At 36.6% G+C, this 19,751-nt stretch overlaps 1 protein-coding gene across 2 annotated transcripts; it reads right to left on the reverse strand.

Annotated features, from left to right (window-relative positions):
- Positions 1–708: 708 nt before the first annotated feature.
- Positions 709–19,441, reverse strand: LOC127627610 (ER degradation-enhancing alpha-mannosidase-like protein 3). 2 transcript variants are annotated; one of them, XM_052104059.1, is made up of 20 exons: positions 18,841–19,441; positions 15,218–15,263; positions 14,867–14,967; positions 14,565–14,604; positions 13,165–13,277; positions 12,716–12,869; positions 12,373–12,507; positions 12,183–12,288; positions 6,801–6,898; positions 6,552–6,677; positions 6,368–6,451; positions 6,163–6,246; positions 5,946–6,070; positions 5,271–5,436; positions 4,926–5,080; positions 3,704–3,824; positions 3,408–3,584; positions 3,126–3,291; positions 2,701–2,892; positions 709–2,340 (listed from the first exon to the last, which is right to left on the reverse strand). In XM_052104059.1, the coding sequence occupies exons 1-20, from the start codon at positions 18,978–18,980 to the stop codon at positions 2,147–2,149; spliced, it is 2,523 nt and encodes an 840-aa protein (XP_051960019.1). In that variant the 5' UTR covers positions 18,981–19,441; the 3' UTR covers positions 709–2,146. The 2 variants fall into 2 exon arrangements, with proteins under 2 accessions (XP_051960019.1, XP_051960020.1); XM_052104060.1 differs by lacking the exons at positions 14,565–14,604; positions 14,867–14,967; positions 15,218–15,263; positions 18,841–19,441 and having other exon boundaries at positions 12,716–12,888; positions 13,165–13,263.
- Positions 19,442–19,751: the final 310 nt, after the last annotated feature.

Consider the following 19,751-nt stretch of genomic DNA (forward strand, 5'->3'; position numbering starts at 1 on the left):
AAATCGTATTTTAAATAACAACGTCTAACTTAATAAAGCTAGCAACCAAAACGAATTCACCAATAATTGTGACAGATTTACAACAGCTTGTTAAATCGCGTAAAACACCCTCAGTTTAATAAAACAAACGCAAGGAGTTGAGCCAGATTAAAATATCACCCACCTTTTCCCCGGATTCTCTTCTTGGAGATTTGTCACTTCTCTCATCTAAATTGATAACAAAAAGACGCTTTAAAGTGTAATGTTTAATCAAATAGCAAGTCCTGCATTCACGCGATAATAAATCTATCGTTAATATAAGAAATATTTACCTGAACATCTGAGAATGGGGGTTTGTTTAACTTCCCAGACAAATCAATCCACTGAAAGTAGAGTTTGGGAAACATTTTAATGGAAAATATTAACTTTTGTTGTCCGTGTATAAGTAGATTGTTTTGTACCTGATAGGTTCCTGAGGTACTATAGGGAAGTGCGAACAATAAAACTTTCCGGAACACTTCCAGAAATCCATTGCAATTATAATTATAATGACAAGCAACGTAAAAAACAAGCGTTAGAGAAAATCTTTAAACCATAACAAGTACCAGTGTTTGTGTGTTTTAATCTCCACTCCAGGGATATACTATAATGATTTATATTAATTATTTATATCATTTATTAATACATACACACACACACGTTTTAAATGCAAAAGACAAAAGTGTTCATAACTTGATTTAATGGCAAGTCCCGATCATTCTTTACAAAATCAGCTCTTTAAATATCATTTTGTCAAAGCAATATACAATATTCCACCACTTTTGTCCTTAAAAAATGCTTCTTCATAATCTTATGACACACATTATCTATGGCATCTGAAGTAATGTATAGAAAATATCTTAAGAAATAAATAAGAATCCCATCTGATCTGTAGCCCCCACTTTAAAGTGAATCAGTCATAAGCCCTTGAGAGTTACACAGATTTACATTAATAACAGTGCAAGGTGTCAAGACTTGAAGTGAAAACTTTTGGGACTGATAGAACAGTTACATGCAGTCTTCAATGCTAAAGTGATAGATCATCTGAAATAATAACACAGCCTAACAGATCCATCATATTTGATTGAGTATAAAGGCTGAGCTATGTGCGAATCATACATGGCATTGAAGGAAAAATAACAAAAGCACATTATTCTTTGGTGATTTTTAGCAGAAAACAGATAAAGTGATATGTAGAAACAGCAATGAATCTAGTGTAAACAATAGTGTTTCTTTACATTGTGATGGAAAACATATATATGGGGAAGTGGAGGCATACAGTAAATAAAAACATTTCAACTTTATGATCAAATCTGAACATATAAGAGATTAACAGTCATTATCACCCCACCAAGTAAACCACAATGTCACTGTATACATTAAATGTATTTGTAATCGCTCAAAACCATTATGTAAATATCACTGTGTGACATTTCTGTTGGTTTGATGTGTTGTGCATCCTGGGACCTCGTGAAAGCTGTTGGGGAATGTGAAAATGTGCTAAATTAAGAGGTAACTGTTAAATAAATAATCTTTTCATATGCACACACGAACACAAAGACTTTGTATTGGCACATGATGAAATGCACAGATTCCATGACATAATGATAAAGGCCACCTCATACCACCTCCACGTACACATGCAAAGATGTTCAAGTCATTTGTCTTTGATTTCCCTGATTTTTATTTGTAAATACTGTATATATATCCTGTATATATGAGAGAGAGAGAGATGTTAACCTATGTCATGTATTTTGGTCCAATCTCCCTCATTTAAACATCTTCTGTGATATAATGACTACAACAGTGTTTTGGGGGTTTTGGTCATAGGAGCCCTGTGTTAAGGCTGTCCTAAAGACTTCAAGCCACTTAGATATGAGGAAGAGAACCACTTCTTCTCACTTGTTTTTTCAACCGAGGACTATTGAGAAGAATCCATTGCAAATACCACAATAAAGAGACAGGATTTTGCATGTCTTGCCCTCTAACTCTGTGCAGATCAATCCAATTCAAACTCTAAACTACACAAGGTGAGGGTATCTTTAATATAAGAAGGGGGAAAGAGAGAGTTTGAATATCCGGGTTCTGCATTCTGTGAAGGGAACCATGTTATGGGCTGGTCCCACTGTCAGGGGCTGCTCTCTGGGTTTTTCGGTGAAGAGGTGCAGGTTTCCTGGTCTCCTTCTCTCCCATCAACATCTGTCTCTGTGGTCTCCTCACTTTGCTCAAGCACCAGCTGGATGGTAGTGCTCTCCACTTCCCCCTCTGCAAACTCTCCATCCTTAGCCAGACGGAATTTAATGTTCAATTTCTCTGTTTTTTCTACAAGGAAATCACAAAGAAATCAAATCAAAGACCACAAAAAATGACCTTTCAGTCCATGCCTGTTGGCAGAAATTCATATGTAAAATGCACATTCTCTGCTAGGAAAATAGAGCAAAATATTAATGACACAATCTCTTGCTTAGTGGTGTACAAACATATCTGTCTAATAAAATTATCTCTAAAATGAAGGAGTGTTCACTCATACAACGATCTGCAATGGCAAATTGACCAGAAGTTATCAATTTTTCAATGAGAGTGATTCCAACATGTCAAGAGATCCAACAAAAATGAGGAAAGTTTAACTTTATAGGAAGTAGCAAATCGTGGTTTGGAGGTGTGTCTTCAACTAAATGGTACCTTTACACAGTCGTTTCTCTTTGGCCAGTAAAAGGACGTCCACATTGTGATGTTCCTCTAGAGCGGCAGTAAGTATAGCTCCATCATTACTGAAGAGGAACACCAGAGGAATGGTGATGTCATCTATAGTCTCCCCATCTCCAACCATCTGAAACAGTGGAGTCTTGCCACAGCTGCTGCCCACTCTGTGATCTGTGAATATATTCAAATCCAAACAATCCAAATTCTTTATTTCTATTTCAAGTGAATGCATAAAAATGCTTACATGGTGACAATGAAGATTAGGACTGGAAACCATATTTATTTACTTAAATCTATTCATATCAATATATTTATAAATATTAAACAATAGACTATTTACTGTATGGTTTATTAACCTTTAAAATAAGAAATAGATGATTCATGTTTATCGTAGTCCAGCTCACCTATGAAGATGACACCAATGGCTCCGGCTTCCTGTAGGCGGCGAGCTTTAGCAGCAAACATGCAGTCTCCTCTCAATGCCAGCGCTATGTGTCCCTGCATCTCTACTGCATTCTCAATGGACCCACATGCTGTATATGGAACACTCCTCATAATACTGCCTTTCAACTAAGAGAAGGAAAAAAAATGTGGGGATATGAGGAAAAAGAAAACAAAAACTATTTAATAAATTAAAATACAACGTGCCCTGCAACTAGACAGAACAGTTCCTGCAAGCTGCTCACCCCGTGCTCTTGTTTGGTAAGGTCCATTCCAAACTTTGCTGGTCCACCTGTAAGGACCGTTCTACCCAAAAATGGAGGAGAAATGAGCTGCACCATCAGTGGCACCACTTCCTCATGCTCAGGAGTTTGGCTAACCTCAGCAACCAGCTTTAATTTGTAAACACCTTTCTGAGTGTTCTGTGGAAGGAGAGACACATAAATGAATGGCTGTACAGAGGAAAGAATAAATAAGACAGATATCCAACAGTTAGCCCAATGCAACAAATAAGTACATGTAAACCTAAGGTCTGTTTCACCTCTGCTGCGAAGCCTAAACTGGCAGAGGCCAGCTCAGAAAGGGGTGTTAGAGAGATGCCCATGCTCTTCAGAAACTCCACTGGCTCCAGGCCTGTGTCATGAAGAGGCAGTTTAATCCCACTGTGTAAAAGAAAGGTGTGTTGTAGTAAATAATCATTTAGGGGGAATTTTACTTTTTGATAAAAATTGTTCAAATATTTTCGGGTCATATTCCACCCCAAAATTAAATCAAAGACTATTTTGAGACTTATAAAATTTTATTACAGTAAAGTTTTTTTTTTTTCATTAAAAGTACAGACAATTTTGGAGGAAATGTGCTTAAAGGGATAGTTCACCCAAAATTGAAAAGTTTGATTATCATTTACTTACTTTCATGCCATCCAAGATGTGTATGACTTTTTTCTTCTGCAGAATACAAACAACAATATTTAGAAGAAAGTCTATGCTCTGAAGGTCCATACAATGCAAGTGGATGGTGATCAGCACTTAAAGTTCCAAAAAGCACAGACAGTCAAAGTAAAAGTAATCTGTATGACTCCAGTGGTTTAATATATGTCTTCTGAAGTGATGCAATCACTTTGGGTGAGAAACAGATCAATATTTCAATAATATTTTACTATAAATCTCCACTTTCTCTTTCAGAATGTGAAAGCAAAAGTGGAGATGTATAGTAAAAAAGGACTTAAATATTTATCTGTTTCTCAACCACACCCATTACATTGCTTCTGAAGTCATTTATTTAACCACTGGATCACATGGATAATTTTTATGATGCCTTTGTGATTTTGAAGCTTGAAAGGTCTGGTCAACATTCACTTGCATTGTATGGACCAACAGATATATTCTTCTAAAAATCTTTATTTGTGTTTAGCAGAAGAAAGAAAGTCATACACATCTGGGAAGGCATGAAAGTGAGTACATGATGAGGAATTTTTTATTTTTTGGTGAACTATCCCTTTAAGTATCAAGGTCCTAAAACTTTATGTTCTTTATGCACAAAATATTTTTTTTATTTTCATTTTGCGGTGAAATATGACCTGAATATTAATGAGATTAAATTAAAGAAACTTACAGTACATTTCTAAAAGTACATTTTCTACCATGAGTCTCTTGTCTTTTACAGGCTGCCGACTTGCACCATATTGAATTAGACTAATCGGTTTGTAGGATAACCAATTACTCTTCACTTAAAAGTAAACCTATATCACAAAATACACCCACCTTACAGGTGAGTTCTGGTGGAGTCTGCCCACACCATTGAGGTATTTGTAACTATCCCTGATAGTTTTGGCAAAGGTGGGGTTGTTGGGAAACAGGGTCTGAGCACTGGGGCAGGAGTATGAAAACAAATCGTCCATATGAGATCCTTGAGGTTCCTAAAAAGATGCAAAAAGGTGTAATCTATATATGATCACATTGTAGAAATATAAGTCTTTGTAACTGAAGTCAAATGACTGATGCAAATCTGAGAAACATCCAATCATATAGAGAGTTATTATGGATCCAAAAGCAGTATTTCAAAAGTCCCGTTTTAGTGATTTTGGGTTCCTGTTTGACAACTCTCACCGTGTTGTTGCTATGGCAGGGGGGCTGGTTTGTGGACAGAGATACAGGGAGCAAGTGAGCTTCAGTAGTGAAAATATATTCATCAATGTTTATAGGCAACTGGCTCTTCTCTGAGAACAGCAGGTAGAGGTACTTAAACATCTCGGCCAGGAAGAAGGAATCCATCCTTGAAACAAACAAACACAAAAATACTTTTACTATGAGTTCAAGCAACATTTCGAATTTAATCAGGAAAGAAATTCAGTGCTGGGCATGGCTGGCTTGTGTGTCTCTGTCCTCAAGCAAATGTTGATATAATTCCTAAAGGCATCACTTCCGAGGCACTTTTCCACCATCATGTCGAATGGTAAATGTTGGCGAATAATGCCATTCGGTACAGATCCGGACACATTTACAATTCATTTTTTCATTGTGGTGCAGATAAATGAGTGTTCGAATTGACTGATTGGGGAAGTGATCAATTGTTATTCGCCACATCACTAAAGCCGTTTAAACCAGCACAGTTCTCTGTCCGGAGTATGGTAAGCTAACTGTGCTGAGAAATCCACACCGTACCAAACAGTGTGCACGTGTAAATGATACTGAAACTGTCACACAGCGTGCTAAGAACAGTTCAGCCAGACTATACAAAAAAAATTTTATCCCCTGATTTCTGAGTTTCAGCCTCTCTCTTACCTGTCTTCATGTGTTCCTGTTCTCACATCTTGTACTGCGGCGAAACCACAGGGGACCCGTGCATGAGCGTTCAGCTTCTCCACTATAGACTGGCCCACTTTCAAGTAGTACGGATCACCTGTGGCCTGGAAATGAGATGGTAAAATTATCCGAGTACAGACAAAACATTAAGACAGTCAAAGTCAATCTTGACCCTCAGAGGGTCATATTTACTTACTTTATAAAGGAAATATGTGCTCTCAGCAAATTCTGGTCTTAAAGGGTGCTGCCCCCAGTGAACTCTGAACTCTGAGGTAAAGGCCTGTAAGACATCAGATAATTTGAAGTCATAGGTGTATAGAGGATTAGGATTGAGAAATCTTGAAATATTAGGCCGTTTCAATTTTAGGTGATAGCGTAGAGGCAGTCAGTCTATGAATTACCTCAGGGAGGAAATTGTGCTGTTTGGTCACTTGGTACAACATCTCATGTGTCTCAATGGCAGGTTTCAAATCTCCCCTTAGAACCTGAATGTGTTTAGACACAAAGTTAAAATTCAATTCTAAAACTACATTTGCTTTTTCTCTTTCTTTCCATTTCTTGATGTAACATGGTATAGTAAGAAACCTGTAGTCCAGGAAAGAAGGCGAGCAAAGAATCCATCCAGCTGTGCACGTTCACGGTAGGGTTGTGCATGTGCACGTTGAGCAGCAAAGGAGGCTGGCTGATGTACTTCATAATGGCACTGTAGTGCTGTCACAATAGACAAAAACACATTTGTCATGTGTACTAGAAATTGATTTAAAATTAGTTTAAGTGATGAATGGAGGTTTCAGATTTTTAGCAGAACAGCATAAGAGAATAAAGAGGTCTTACTGTGTTGAATCTCTCAAGGTACACCTTGTCTCCGAGAAGAATATATGCTTTCATCAAGTATTCATAATAAGAGTCTATTCCAGCACCAACACCACTATCTGTAATAAACAAAGAAGACATTGATGTGAAAATAATCTCTATGAGAATCATAGACTGATTTGAGGTAGTGAAGTTCCCATTGCTCAACTGGTGCAGCATGGCGCAATCAATACCAAGGTCATGGGTTCAATTCTCAGGGAGCAAACATACTGATAAAATGGATAAAAGCATCTGTCAAATGAATAAATGAATGTGAAGGTTATTTTACTGCCATATACTGTAAATTAAGTAATGCTGGCAGTAGATCAAAAAAATTGCAACTAAATCGCATAACTGTTCATAGTTTAAATTAATCGCAATTAATCGCAGAATTTGAAACTGCTGTAATTCCGCACTATAAACACTGTACTTATTTTTATGTCAAATTGGATTTATTTCCATCTTAGGAAAGAAAACTAAAAAAATTATGTAACAATTGTAGGAACAGTATGTTAAACTGACCTTATTCTACATTTATAATGGAATTAATTACGTTCGACAACCTTTATAAGCAAGATAAATGAATAAAAATTCAACATCTTGTTGTATTCACTCACAATTTCTATTGTAAGGAATTCGCTTTAATAAGGGAATTATGATGAATTCACTTATTGGAGTGATCTTATTCTCATGGCTTATTGAAAATAATATCACACATATTTAGGTACAGCTTTGAAGCTAAATCTTTTAGAAACAGGGATGAGATTATTTATAAAAATATACCACACTCAAATTATCTGTGAATACAGACAAACTTTATCACTATTATAAACATCCACTAATCTAACACATACAACATGAAACAGGTTGGTGAGTAAAGAGACAGAACGTGAAATAAATGATCAATACAGTGAAAATTAACTTTATGGAGTCTGTAGACAATGCCTCAAGAACCATTTATCCTTCGCGTCAAAATTGATTTGCAATCGGATTACCCAAATTATTTAAATAATACACCAGCACTTTGAGCAAAAGTCTGGAGATGCACTGGTTTGTCATTGCGTTTCCTAGCGTGTTGCATTTCCTTGTGTTGCTTGGTTCTTTGGCTCTTTGTAGCAAGTTTGTTCCGTTGATGTCTTGGACTGTTCTGATTGCTGATAGTTTTTGTCTCGAAGGATGATGAGGTGGGCTTTGAAACGAGGCCTTCCACAAGGAAGATTCACAACTCCCGTTGGGTGTGTGAACTGTAGAGCAGAGATTGAGAGGCTTCCTCGGGACTTCAGGTCCCGAGTTTCCTTGGACTCTAAATGGCACAGAGGCTGCAAGCCATGAGGGCAAGAGGAAGTGAAGAGCAAGAGAGCCAAAGAAGAGAGAAGACAGAGAGGGAGTTGTTCTTGGTAGGAAATGTTTGACCTGAAATTGGCCACACCCCAAATGTGTCCTGATCAGAAGTGGCTTTTCAGAGTCACATGGTTGACTGGTCTGCCCTGTTCAAAGTTGATTTACAATCCTTTGTGTCGAGTATTCCTACAAACTTCCCGCTCATACTAGTTAATGTTTAATCATGAACTTTTATATCTTAAAAACGGTGCATGAGACGTGACATTCGTTGTCATCAACATTCTCTACGTAAACAAGCAAGCCTTTACATACTAAATATAACATACTTTCATGAATAATATACGTGTAAGTAACAAAACATGAAAATCCCTGATTACAAATCATATTGGTTAATTCATGGGTTTTACAACATGGATAATACATTACACGTCATGAGAAACCTGATTGTCAGGGTATATTATCAGGTTAAGCCTTGAATAGTTACAATTAGTACAATGAGATGAACAATACAAGTTTATAGATTATACTTAATGATTTGTCAGTTATAAGCGATTACAAATCACTACACATATTTTAAAAGGTACATCAGGCTATAATCATTAATTTGTCAGTTCTCAAATTGATCACTGGTCATAAAGTCATTTTTAGAATTATCTAACAAGGCTAAATATTGTGTACATTTTGGGTCCAAATGCATTCTGTACATTTTAGAGGGTTAAATCACAAGTACTGGTACTTTGTGTGAAACGTTTTTGGATTAAGATGAGATGTCTTCATATTAGGATTGTGCAAACATGAGGGGCTTTAACAAGGAAACCTTTCAAGAAAACCTGCTTTAGCTCTGTGTGGAAGTTCAGAAGGTCATGCTGAGTTTGCTCCATGTCGCCACCCATGTTTTGAGGGGCCTCAGACCAATGGGCTCTTTTATTTGTTTTATTGGCCAGATGTGAGCTTCAGCTAGGCTTCTTGGCACCAGTGAGCTGAATCTTTTCATTTATGACGTTGAGGAATTCCAAGATTAAAAGGTTGGGTTTTCTAGATTCAAGTCATAATGCCAGCAATTGTTTGTTCTTCTGCACCTAATATCTTACACAATATAATGCTTTATTAACATTTTCTAAACAAAGCCTTCCACAGTATATAGAAATTCACTAAAACAGCACCAAACCAGCTGAAAACACATCTGTTCCGTGAGCACTTAACCAATCCACACTAATTGCACTTACTGTACACACAAAAAAATACTTAGGTCTCTTTTTGCCTCATTCTTCTGTGCTAGCACCTATACTACTCCAGCTACCTTGAGAGCTTGGCAGTACAACACTGTAGATGTTGTTGACAAATGTATGGCAAATTGCTTGCTCATTTGTTCAATGTTCCTTATTTGTAAGTTGCTTTTGATAAAAGCGTCTGATAAATGACTACATGTTAATTGTATACAAGTGACATTAAACATTTCCCAAATTCTAAGTGGGAGGTTGACTAATTGAAAGAACTAGTTTTTCCACAGGTTGCATATTCATTGCTATGCAAAATAAATCTCTTAAACCCTCATCCTCCACAATATCGTTCGGCCAACAGGCTGTGCACAAAATTTCCACTTTGCATATGGAATTAAAATAATTAATTTCAGGGTGTCAAGGTGCCGCTCTGAACTCCACATGACAAGTGCTGCAGAATTCTGCTTTTAGCGATGGCACTGCTCACGTTATAATACATCTGAATTGTCCGGTAATCATTAACTGACGGTTTGAAAAAAATCTGCGTCAACGGGTTCAAAATTTAAATTATTTTAAATTTGAGTGGAGCATCGACAGACCTGCCAAAGGAGAACTCCACTAGCCAGTAGCAGCGGTCCCTCATCAGTGCCTTGTATTGTGTGTTTTGCCATTTTGGTGATAGTTAAGACTTGATGTGCTTACAGGGGCTGCACAATTAATCGAAAAACGAATTACGAATACGACTGCGACGATTATGTAATTGTGAAAACTGTGTTCACTTTAATGCTGCTCCTGTTGCGTCAATGGTTTCTGTGACAGGGTGGAGGGTGGGGCCGTGTCGTGATTTTACACAACCGGTCCCTTATCAGGCTAATCAAGCCTCCGAGAGGGATAATGCCTGACTGCGGACAGTGGTGCGACAGAGAGAGAACGTTTGCGGGCAGCTGTCCATGTGTGTTTGTGTCTTTTGGTTTATTTCTTCATTAAACTATTATTTATATTGTCAAGCAGGTTCTTGTTTCCTCCTTTCCCTTATACCCCCTTTAGAGTTTCTATTTACAACATGTTTTTGCAGCGGTTGAGCATTCTAACCAATCACTAACATGTCCGTTGAGCAATGAAATGGCAATGGCCAATCAGAGCCACTTAGATTAGTCCTCCATCCTATCTGTAATGACAACTGATCATAATGCGCAAGTTTTAAACCGTTTTAATGCCCAGATGCTTGTTTTATGTTCTTGCTCTGTTCGCGCAGCACACAAAAATTAATACTGAAGAAACATCACCTAAAGAAGCTGTAGAACAAGAGCGAAAAGCACTTTGTAAATATTTTGGATTCATTGCATATTGCACCGCTCGGTTTGAACGTAGATGTTAAATACACTGCAAATGAGCAACACGACAAAACTAAAATGATCCTGTTCTAATCAAGGCACTGACATGGTGTAAATAATTGATTTATTATGCTGATTATTAGACTGCTTTGTTTTTAATGAGAGCATTCGTGAGAGTGCAAAACTTTGTGTGGAGTGTCACTGTGCTCGCGTCAAAATGCCGATCTCAATCAGTGTAAACCTGCAGTGAGTGACAACAGTCATTATAAATGGGAGAGTTTGTCGCATTGCTCGATTTCTGTGTACAATTTGTTAAAAATGTAGTAACAGTTTTGTTAATAAGTAGGCCAATGTGAATTTGATTTGTAAAAAATAGTAATACAATAATTCAGCTTAACTATTCTAAGTGTGTTTTGGAAGTGTAGCCAACATAAAAAATATGGCATGAATAGCATATTTAAAGAATCACCATCATTGTTATTGCATATGCTCAAATAAGACCCATTTGCCACGCAGCTGGTATTGGTAGATTTAACATTTTCACAAATCGCACACTCAGATCGCAAATGACTGTTTTTAATTTCCAAAGTGCAACCACTGAGGCCAAAAATGATCTAACAATGATCTTACTTGAACAAGATCACCATTGAAGATCTAACGGGATGAACGGTCCCCTGTCTAGCCACCAAAGGTCTTACTGAACGCAGTAACTTAGTCAATTTAAATCAGCTGTTAATACGTTTGAATATTGAATATGCCATATTATTTACTGTACGTGGACTAATAATTTAAGCAGTAATTTTGCAATAATTAAATTTATTCTATACAACAGATATCAATTTACAATCATTTTCATTTGCCTTACCTTAACCATTATTACAATATAAAATAAAATACAACATAATGCTTAAAAGATGCTTAAAAGAAACTGGAGCGCAGCTCATATCCACCATTGAAATCTGCTACTCTGAAGAACCACGCGGTTGCTTATTTTGTGACATCACAAGTATTTTAATATTTTAATTGACATTAATAATTGCGATTACAATATCAAGAGCAATAATCGACAATTATGATTATTGCTATAATCGTGTAGCCCTACTGCAAAGTACTTTATGTCTGTCACAAGTCACATCTGGGTGTGTTTTGTACAAACAAATAGCATTAAGAGGCCCTTTCCAATCACATAATCACTGACATGGTATTGCTATTGTGTGTGTGTGTGTGTGTGTGTGTGTGTGTGTGTGTGGTATGTGTCTCTGTGTAATGTCCCCTGACACATTGCAAAGGTTCCGCCCTACTCCAACCAGTGTTCAGAACACACACAGAATGTCAAATTGGTAAATGCGTTAATCACATTTAAGAAAAAAATGCAACATTTAAAGATTTTAAATTAATTGCATGTTAACGCGTTAATTTTTATAGCTCTAAAATGAAGTGAATGTTTGTCATAATTATTAAAATCTCACCCCTGCGAACCCATTCTCCATTGTGGATGTTGATAACTGTACCAACGAGGTCACTTCCTCTTTGTCTCTTCTCCCAGAGGACGTCCAGAGCTTTCCGAGCATGTTCCTGTTGTGGATTACAGGAAAAATCGCTTAGCTCACTGTTTGAGTCTTGATTTGTTGTTGTTAACTAAACAATCTGAATGTTTACCTCAAAAATTGTGTCCCCAGAGAGTCGACTGAGGGCTGCGAATTCTAGGATCATGGTCCCCGCGCATGCAGTGCAGGTGTCCGACTCAGTGCCTGTACGGGAGAGGGGGCTGAGGACTCCATAGCGCAGGTTTACCTAATGAAGAAAAAAACTAAATAAAAAAAGTTTGAAGAAATCCTCTGTTCAGTTAGGTCTACAAAGCAATGTTGAATCATACTTGTGTAGCCTTTGCTCGTAGGTATCAACAAACTGGGGTTTGGAGAAAGTAAAAGATGCAGAGTTCCATGTCTAGAGTTACTAATTAAAAATTATTCTGTCCAAACATCAAAAGCAGTGGAGTTACCCGAGGGTATGGAAGGCCACTGGTGGTGTTAAAGGCAGGCAGGAGGCGGTAGCCCACATCTTTGGCCATGTGCAGCAGTTCATCTCTGTACCATTGCATCCTCTCTCCACGCTGTTTCAGAACTTCTGCCATCACATGTGCACCCAACAACCCACTGAAGGAACAAAACTGCACTTTAAGGAGACAAATTAATCAATGTCAAGAATTAATTTCTAGGTGCCTAGAATCCCTTATTCTCTTGGTGAACTTAGATACCATTGCTTTGCACTATGAAAACATAATTAAAACACAAGCTGAACAAGAAACATAGGCTACTTTGATTTTTTAAATTCTTTAGAAGTGTGGCTTGAAAGGCTACTGTATTAACCTATCAATTATTAAAAAAAAATGTAAAGACTGATTTAAAAAGATCAGAACATCAAAAGAAAGAGAAGCTTCCTGATCCATACCCTAGCACACGAATATTGGTCTCAAAGACGGAGACGACAATATCATTGTCCAGTCTGACGTCACTGATCGTCTTTTTGACTGCCTCCTCAAACTCATCCAGTTTGTTTAACAACTGCCCAGAAAAACATGAAACAACAGTTCATAAGCGTCACCATGGATGTGAGGGATAGTCAAATACGACCAAGAATGCCTTATTAAAATGTGTGTGCTTTGTAAATATTTAGTCATTATCAACATGTCTGGGTGACATAAGAAAGGGTTAGAGGCAGACCGATATATCGGTTTTACCTATTAATTAGTGCTGACAGTTGCTTTGGTTATCTGAAAAATTATATGGCGATAGTTGCCGACAGCTTTATCATTTCAAAATAAGTGTCTCCGATAAATTCTATGGCGATAGTTGCCAACAGCTTTATCATTTCAAAATAAGTGTCTCCGATAAATTCTATGGCGATAGTTGCCAACAGCTTTATCATTTCAAAATAAGTGTCTCCGATAAATTCTATGGCGATAGTTGCCGACAGCGTTATCATTTCAAAATAAGTGTCTCCGATAAATTCTATGGCGATAGTTGCCGACAGCTTTATCATTTCAAAATAAGTGTCTCCGATAAATTATATGGCGATAGTTGCCGACAGCTTTATCATTTCAAAATAAGTGTCTCTGATAAATTCTATGGCGATAGTTGACGACAGCTTTATAATTTTGTTATTTCAAAATAAGTGTCTCCGATAAATTCTATGGCGATAGTTGCTGACAGCTTTATAATTTTGTTATTTCAAAATAAGTGTCTCCGATAAATTCTATGGTGATAGTTGCTGACAGCTTTATAATTTTGTTATTTCAAAATAAGTGTCTCCGATAAATTCTATGGTGATAGTTGCTGACAGCTTTATAATTTTGTTATTTCAAAATAAGTGTCTCCGATAAATTCTATGGCGATAGTTGCCGACAGCTTCATCATTTTGTTATTTCAAAATAAGTGTCTCCGATAAATTCTATGGCGATAGTTGCCGACATCTTCATTCATTTTGTCATTTCAAAATAAGTGTCTCCGATGTGTTTCCAGCTTGTTTAACTTAAAATTCCCACATTATGCACCAAATCTTCATTTTTTCTGGTTATTAATGGGATTAGGGTAGAACAATAAACTGTTTCAGGGATTTTATTCATTTTTGACTCGAAGTCTTTGCTCGCCACAGTAAAACAAGTATACATATAGAATTTTGCCATTCTATAAATTGATTTTAAAAACTATCAGCCGATTAATCAGTTTGGCCTTTCCCACCACCTTAGTTATTGGCAAAATCCACCATCAGTTGACCTCTAGAAAGGGTATTAGTGTTTTTCAGAAACTTTTACGGACTTAAAATAAATAACCAGAAGAGTTTTAACTCACCACAAGGGTATCCAAAGTGTCGATTAATGTTAGAGAGAACCTTTAAAAGAGAGACAGATAAGCTGGCATTAGTAACCCAAGGAATCAATTCAGACATATTTCAAGATTATCCACACTCGCTTTAGTTTTATTCATGGTGAACACATTTTTACTAGAGGTTCAAAGGCAGTTTTATTCATCCCTAACTAAATATATCAAACAGACATATTTTCAAAGTCAAATTATGTAATATGAGATGCATTTTCAACATATAGTATATGGTAGGGCAGCAAGAATGCAAGCAGAGAGAACACTAGACTAACTTCCCCAAAGAATCATCAATGTCCCCTCGATTGGGTTCCAGCCCTCTCACCCTCCCCTTACAGCTGAGGGGCATCAACTCATCCGCTGGGTATGCATATTTCTGACGGAGAAGAATTAAACATCTCAACAATTTATCTTTTAACCAGTCACAGATGCATGAATTTAAAGGTAAAGTAACAGAACAGAGATACATTTACTTTTTGATAAACAGTGCGATTTGATGGACATACTTACAAAAGGAATCCGAAAAACCAAACCAATAGTATTCATAGCAAAATATCCAGTAATGTTCAGGAGAATGCTAGTTTAGAATCAGATGAAGTGCTGATGGAATGAGAGTATTTTCTTACCATGTAACTGTCATAGGCATGATCGAACATCTCCAGAATCTGGTCCCTAGAACACAAAATGTAACAATGAGTGAGCAGGTGCTATTTCAAAAGGAAAAGCCATGCAACTTAACATCTATATCAATTTGCTTTGACATCCAAATCAGAAAAAAGCATTCCTCTAATGTATTGTCTTATTTTCTGTTATATATGTGTTTTATGTCTTTTATATGTAATGTGCAGCATTCTGGGTGAAATAAAGGACAAATGCACCAAAAAAAAAAAAATGTTGCTTCACATGCCAAAATCTGCCATTGTTTTTCCATGTGGTTAGGGAATATGTTTAGAGATTTCTACACCCTGACAAATGGCAAAGGTACTCTGTGAATCTTAGTTACAGATAAACATAATCTCAGCTGCTTACACAGGGATTAGAATGACAGCCAACTGAATCATTGGGCTGACTGAGAAAGGATGCCCGGCACTTCAGAATCAGTTAAATTGAGTAATGGCATTTGTCACCACCTTCATAGAATCCTATCCCAATTCAAACAGAAAACAATATACAAGTAATGAAACTAAGAAGTCACCAAGGATTTAAAATCCAAGAAGAAAACAACATAATTAGTTTGAGAAAAAAACTAAATTACATGGAATTAGAGTCTACAGGTAATGTCTACAATTACATAAAGCTCTGTAATTATGTCTGACAGGGTGTCATTGCACCACACCATTGGTTTTTGTACCTCTTAGTTTGATTTTATCCCTTGTGTTGTGTTTGTTTGTGTTAACACCTTTTGTGTTGCTGGTCAAAAATGACCAGCCAACTAAGATTGTAAATAAATCTTTCATATTGCATATGTTCTCCCAAGATATTTCATTAGATCTATTTATCAACTTCTTTTTAATAATTATGACAAGTTTTGTACTACTTTTTAAAACACATATATATATGTTTTAAAAAGTAGTACAAATATATATATATATATATATATATATATATATATATATATATATATTATTTATTTGTATTTTTTTGATAGAAGGATTCATTGAACTGAGTTTATACCAGGCTAGTGGGGGGCACTACCTGTAGAAATAATAATAATAATGTAATAAATGAATAACCACTTGCTTGATCTGAACAAAATAAATTTCATTTTAATTAAGCTTAGTATCTGGACTTTACAATGCATATAGCTGATCCAACCAATTGTTAAAAAATGCTTCTTTTTTTTTTATTTGCTGACAAATTAGAACTGTTTTGTTCTAATCATTTGCAAATTTGTTATCACAACAATTATATTCAGATTTGGTAAAAACATAGAAAAGTTGAGATATCCATGTGGTATAGATTGTTGGAAAGGTCTCAATTATCAAAATGCAATGAGCAAAAATGTTTCACTCAGAGGCCAAACTGCAGTGAGTATTAGTGATATTCCCACAGACACAAATAAATATAATAAACAGGAGTGTCTTTGTCATATTTTTCCTTTCTGAAACTTAAATACAGGTGAAACTCGAAAAATGAGAATATCGTGCAAAAGTTCATTAATTTCAGTAATTCAACTTAAAAGGTGAAACTAATATATTATATAGACTCATTACAAGCAAAGTAAGATATTTCAAGCCTTTATTTGATATAATTTTGATGATTATGGCTTACAGCTTATGAAAACCCCAAATTCAGAATCTCAGAAAATTAGAATATTGTGAAAAGGTTCAGTATTGTAGGCTCAAAGTGTCACACTCTAATCAGCTAAACACCTGCAAAGGGTTCCTGAGCCTTTAAATGGTCTCTCAGTCTGGTTCAGTTGAATTCACAATCATGGGGAAGACTGCTGACCTGACAGTTGTGCAGAAAACCATCATTGACACCCTCCACAAGGAGGGAAAGCCTCAAAAGTTAATTGCAAAAGAAGTTGGATGTTCTCAAAGTGCTGTATCATAGCACATTAATAGAAAGTTAAGTGGAAGGGAAAAGTGTGGAAGAAAAAGGTGCACAAGCAGCAGGGATGACCGTAGCCTGGAGAGGATTGTCAGGAAAAGGCCATTCAAATGTGTGGGGGAGCTTCACAAGGAGTGGACTGAGGCTGGAGTTACTGCATCAAGAGCCACCACACACAGACAGGTCCTGGACATGGGCTTCAAATGTCAAACGTCTTACCTGGGCTAAAGAGAAAAAGAACTGGTCTGTTGCTCAGTGGTCCAAAGTCCTCTTTTCTGATGAGAGCAAATTTTGCATCTCATTTGGAAACCAAGGTCCCAGAGTCTGGAGGAAGAATGGAGAGGCACATAATCCAAGATGCTTGAAGTCCAGTGTGAAGTTTCCACAGTCTGTGTTGGTTTGGGGAGCCATGTCATCGGCTGGTGTTGGTCCACTGTGCTTTATTAAGTCCAGAGTCAACGCCGGGACATTTTAGAGCACTTCATGCTTCCTTCAGCAGACAAGCTTTATGGAGATGCTGACTTCATTTTCCAGCAGGACTTGGCACCTGCCCACACTGCCAAAAGTACCAAAACCTGGTTCAATGACCATGGTATTACTGTGCTTGATTGGCCAGCAAACTCGCCTGACCTGAACCCCATAGAGAATCTATGGGGCATTGCCAAGAGAAAGATGAGAGACATGAGACCAAACAATGCAGAAGAGCTGAAGGCCGCTATTGAAGCATCTTGGTCTTCCATAACACCTCAGCAGTGCCACAGGCTGATAGCATCCATGCCACGCCGCATTGAGGCAGTAATTAATGCAAAAGGGGCCCAAACCAAGTACTGAGTACATATGCATGATTATACTTTTCAGAGGGCCGACATTTCTGTATTTAAAATCCTTTTTTTTATTGATTTCATGTAATATTCTAATTTTCTGAGATTCTGAATTTGGGGTTTTCATAAGCTGTAAGCCATAATCATCAAAATTATATCAAATAAAGGCTTGAAATGTCTTACTTTGCTTGTAATGAGTCTATATAATATATTAGTTTCACCTTTTAAGTTGAATTACTGAAATTAATGAACTTTTGCACGATATTCTAATTTTTCGAGTTTCACCTGTATATAACATAGACAATGACATATCATAACTTTCAGCAGACTATCCCGATTCAAACGAGCCAAAACACAACAGAATTTATCTTGAAATATTCCTCTAAAAGTGTACATGGAAAGATGAATCACAAAAGGGCACTCAACACACATTGTGTGGGTGTGGGTGTGTCCAAGGATTTGTGTATGCAAACACATAATTGTTTATCTAAAGGATTGGAATGCTCCTGAACACTTTATTTTCTGTATATTGTAGACTAATCCATTAATGTCCAATGACCAGTCATTTTTAACCAGAAACACAACAGGTGACACCAAGTCAAATAAAACCAATAAAAAGTTATATAAAATGGTCCACTTTGTGTGTGTTTTCAGATACCACACGTGAGCAAAGTCAAGATCCCCCAATTGGATTATGAAGAAATTTTGTAAAAATAAAATAAAAAAATCTTGAAATATATTGAGTATTGAAATGTTTGCTAAAAGGCTGAAATCAAAGTCATCCAATAACTATTTTATTATAGCCTACCACCATTAATCAAACAATAATGTAACTTTACACGTCAGTAAACCATGCCTATTTCAGTTAAACTCACCTAATTTTAGACTTCTCCTCTGCAGTCATTGTGTTCCCATCTTGACCAGTGACTCCAGTAAAAAGACAGAACACAGCTGCCAGCACCATGACCAGCCATCCACAACCCTGTGCTCCTCTTCTTATCCAGTTTTTCCACATTTAAACAGATATTTTAAATTACATTCAACCCTTAAAATAACTTTTAAACTGCCTGATAAAGACCTGTCAATGTTTATCCACTTGACTCTGGTCCTATGTAGTTAGTTGACGTTAGTTGATTAAACATCCCCGGTTTAATGATCGTACATAATGCTCTCCAGATAATAAATTCCGAAACGAACTATTTAATTATTTACAAGTCAGACTTAATGCAGTTTAACTACTTGTCGAGTTGTGTAGCCACCCGGCTAACTAGTAAACAACCCTCAAATGTATTTTTAGCACCACTCTTGATCTCTTTAGTCCCTTTAAAAATGTCTAGACATATATCCGGGTAAATCGACAGTACCCAACGCCGAATAATCCCCATCTCATCTAGATTTAACCCCTCGTTCCGCTGAGTTTAGCCGACTAATCACCGCTCGTCTTGGCGCGGCCTGATGATGTCACCAATAAGCGCCGTCAGAATTCATTACCTTTATTTTAGAGCCCTTTCATAACAGCAGAGATATTTGAAATGATATACATAAAGCTAAAGTAATGTCTATAACACCCTCATTTAATTTCTTTTGTAAAGATCTTAAAATATTTTATGACTCATTGAAGTCAATCACTAGAATTAAGAAGTGTATAAAAACATCTCATATTTTGAAATAAAATGTCTGTAGAATTTAATGTTTTACTCTGTACAATGTAAGATCTGTTTTATGTTTCCCCCAATATCTGTTTGTCTTATGTTTGATGTTAAATGTCATTGTAAGCTTTTATGAA

The sequence above is a fragment of the Xyrauchen texanus genome, chromosome 34 (genome assembly GCF_025860055.1).
Source record: "Xyrauchen texanus isolate HMW12.3.18 chromosome 34, RBS_HiC_50CHRs, whole genome shotgun sequence".
Lineage (NCBI taxonomy): Eukaryota > Metazoa > Chordata > Actinopteri > Cypriniformes > Catostomidae > Xyrauchen > Xyrauchen texanus.

Coding starts and splice junctions, on each gene's coding strand:
- LOC127627610 (XM_052104059.1), bottom strand. CDS start 18,980: ATGTGGAAAAACTGGATAAGAAGAGGAGCACAGGGTTGTGGATGGCTG. Junction 15,264..18,840: donor GAGGAGAAGTCTAAAATTAG/GTGAGTTTAACT, acceptor TTTGTGTTCTAG/GGACCAGATTCTGGAGATGT. Junction 6,899..12,182: donor TGGAGAATGGGTTCGCAGGG/GTGAGATTTTAA, acceptor TGTTTATTACAG/ATAGTGGTGTTGGTGCTGGA.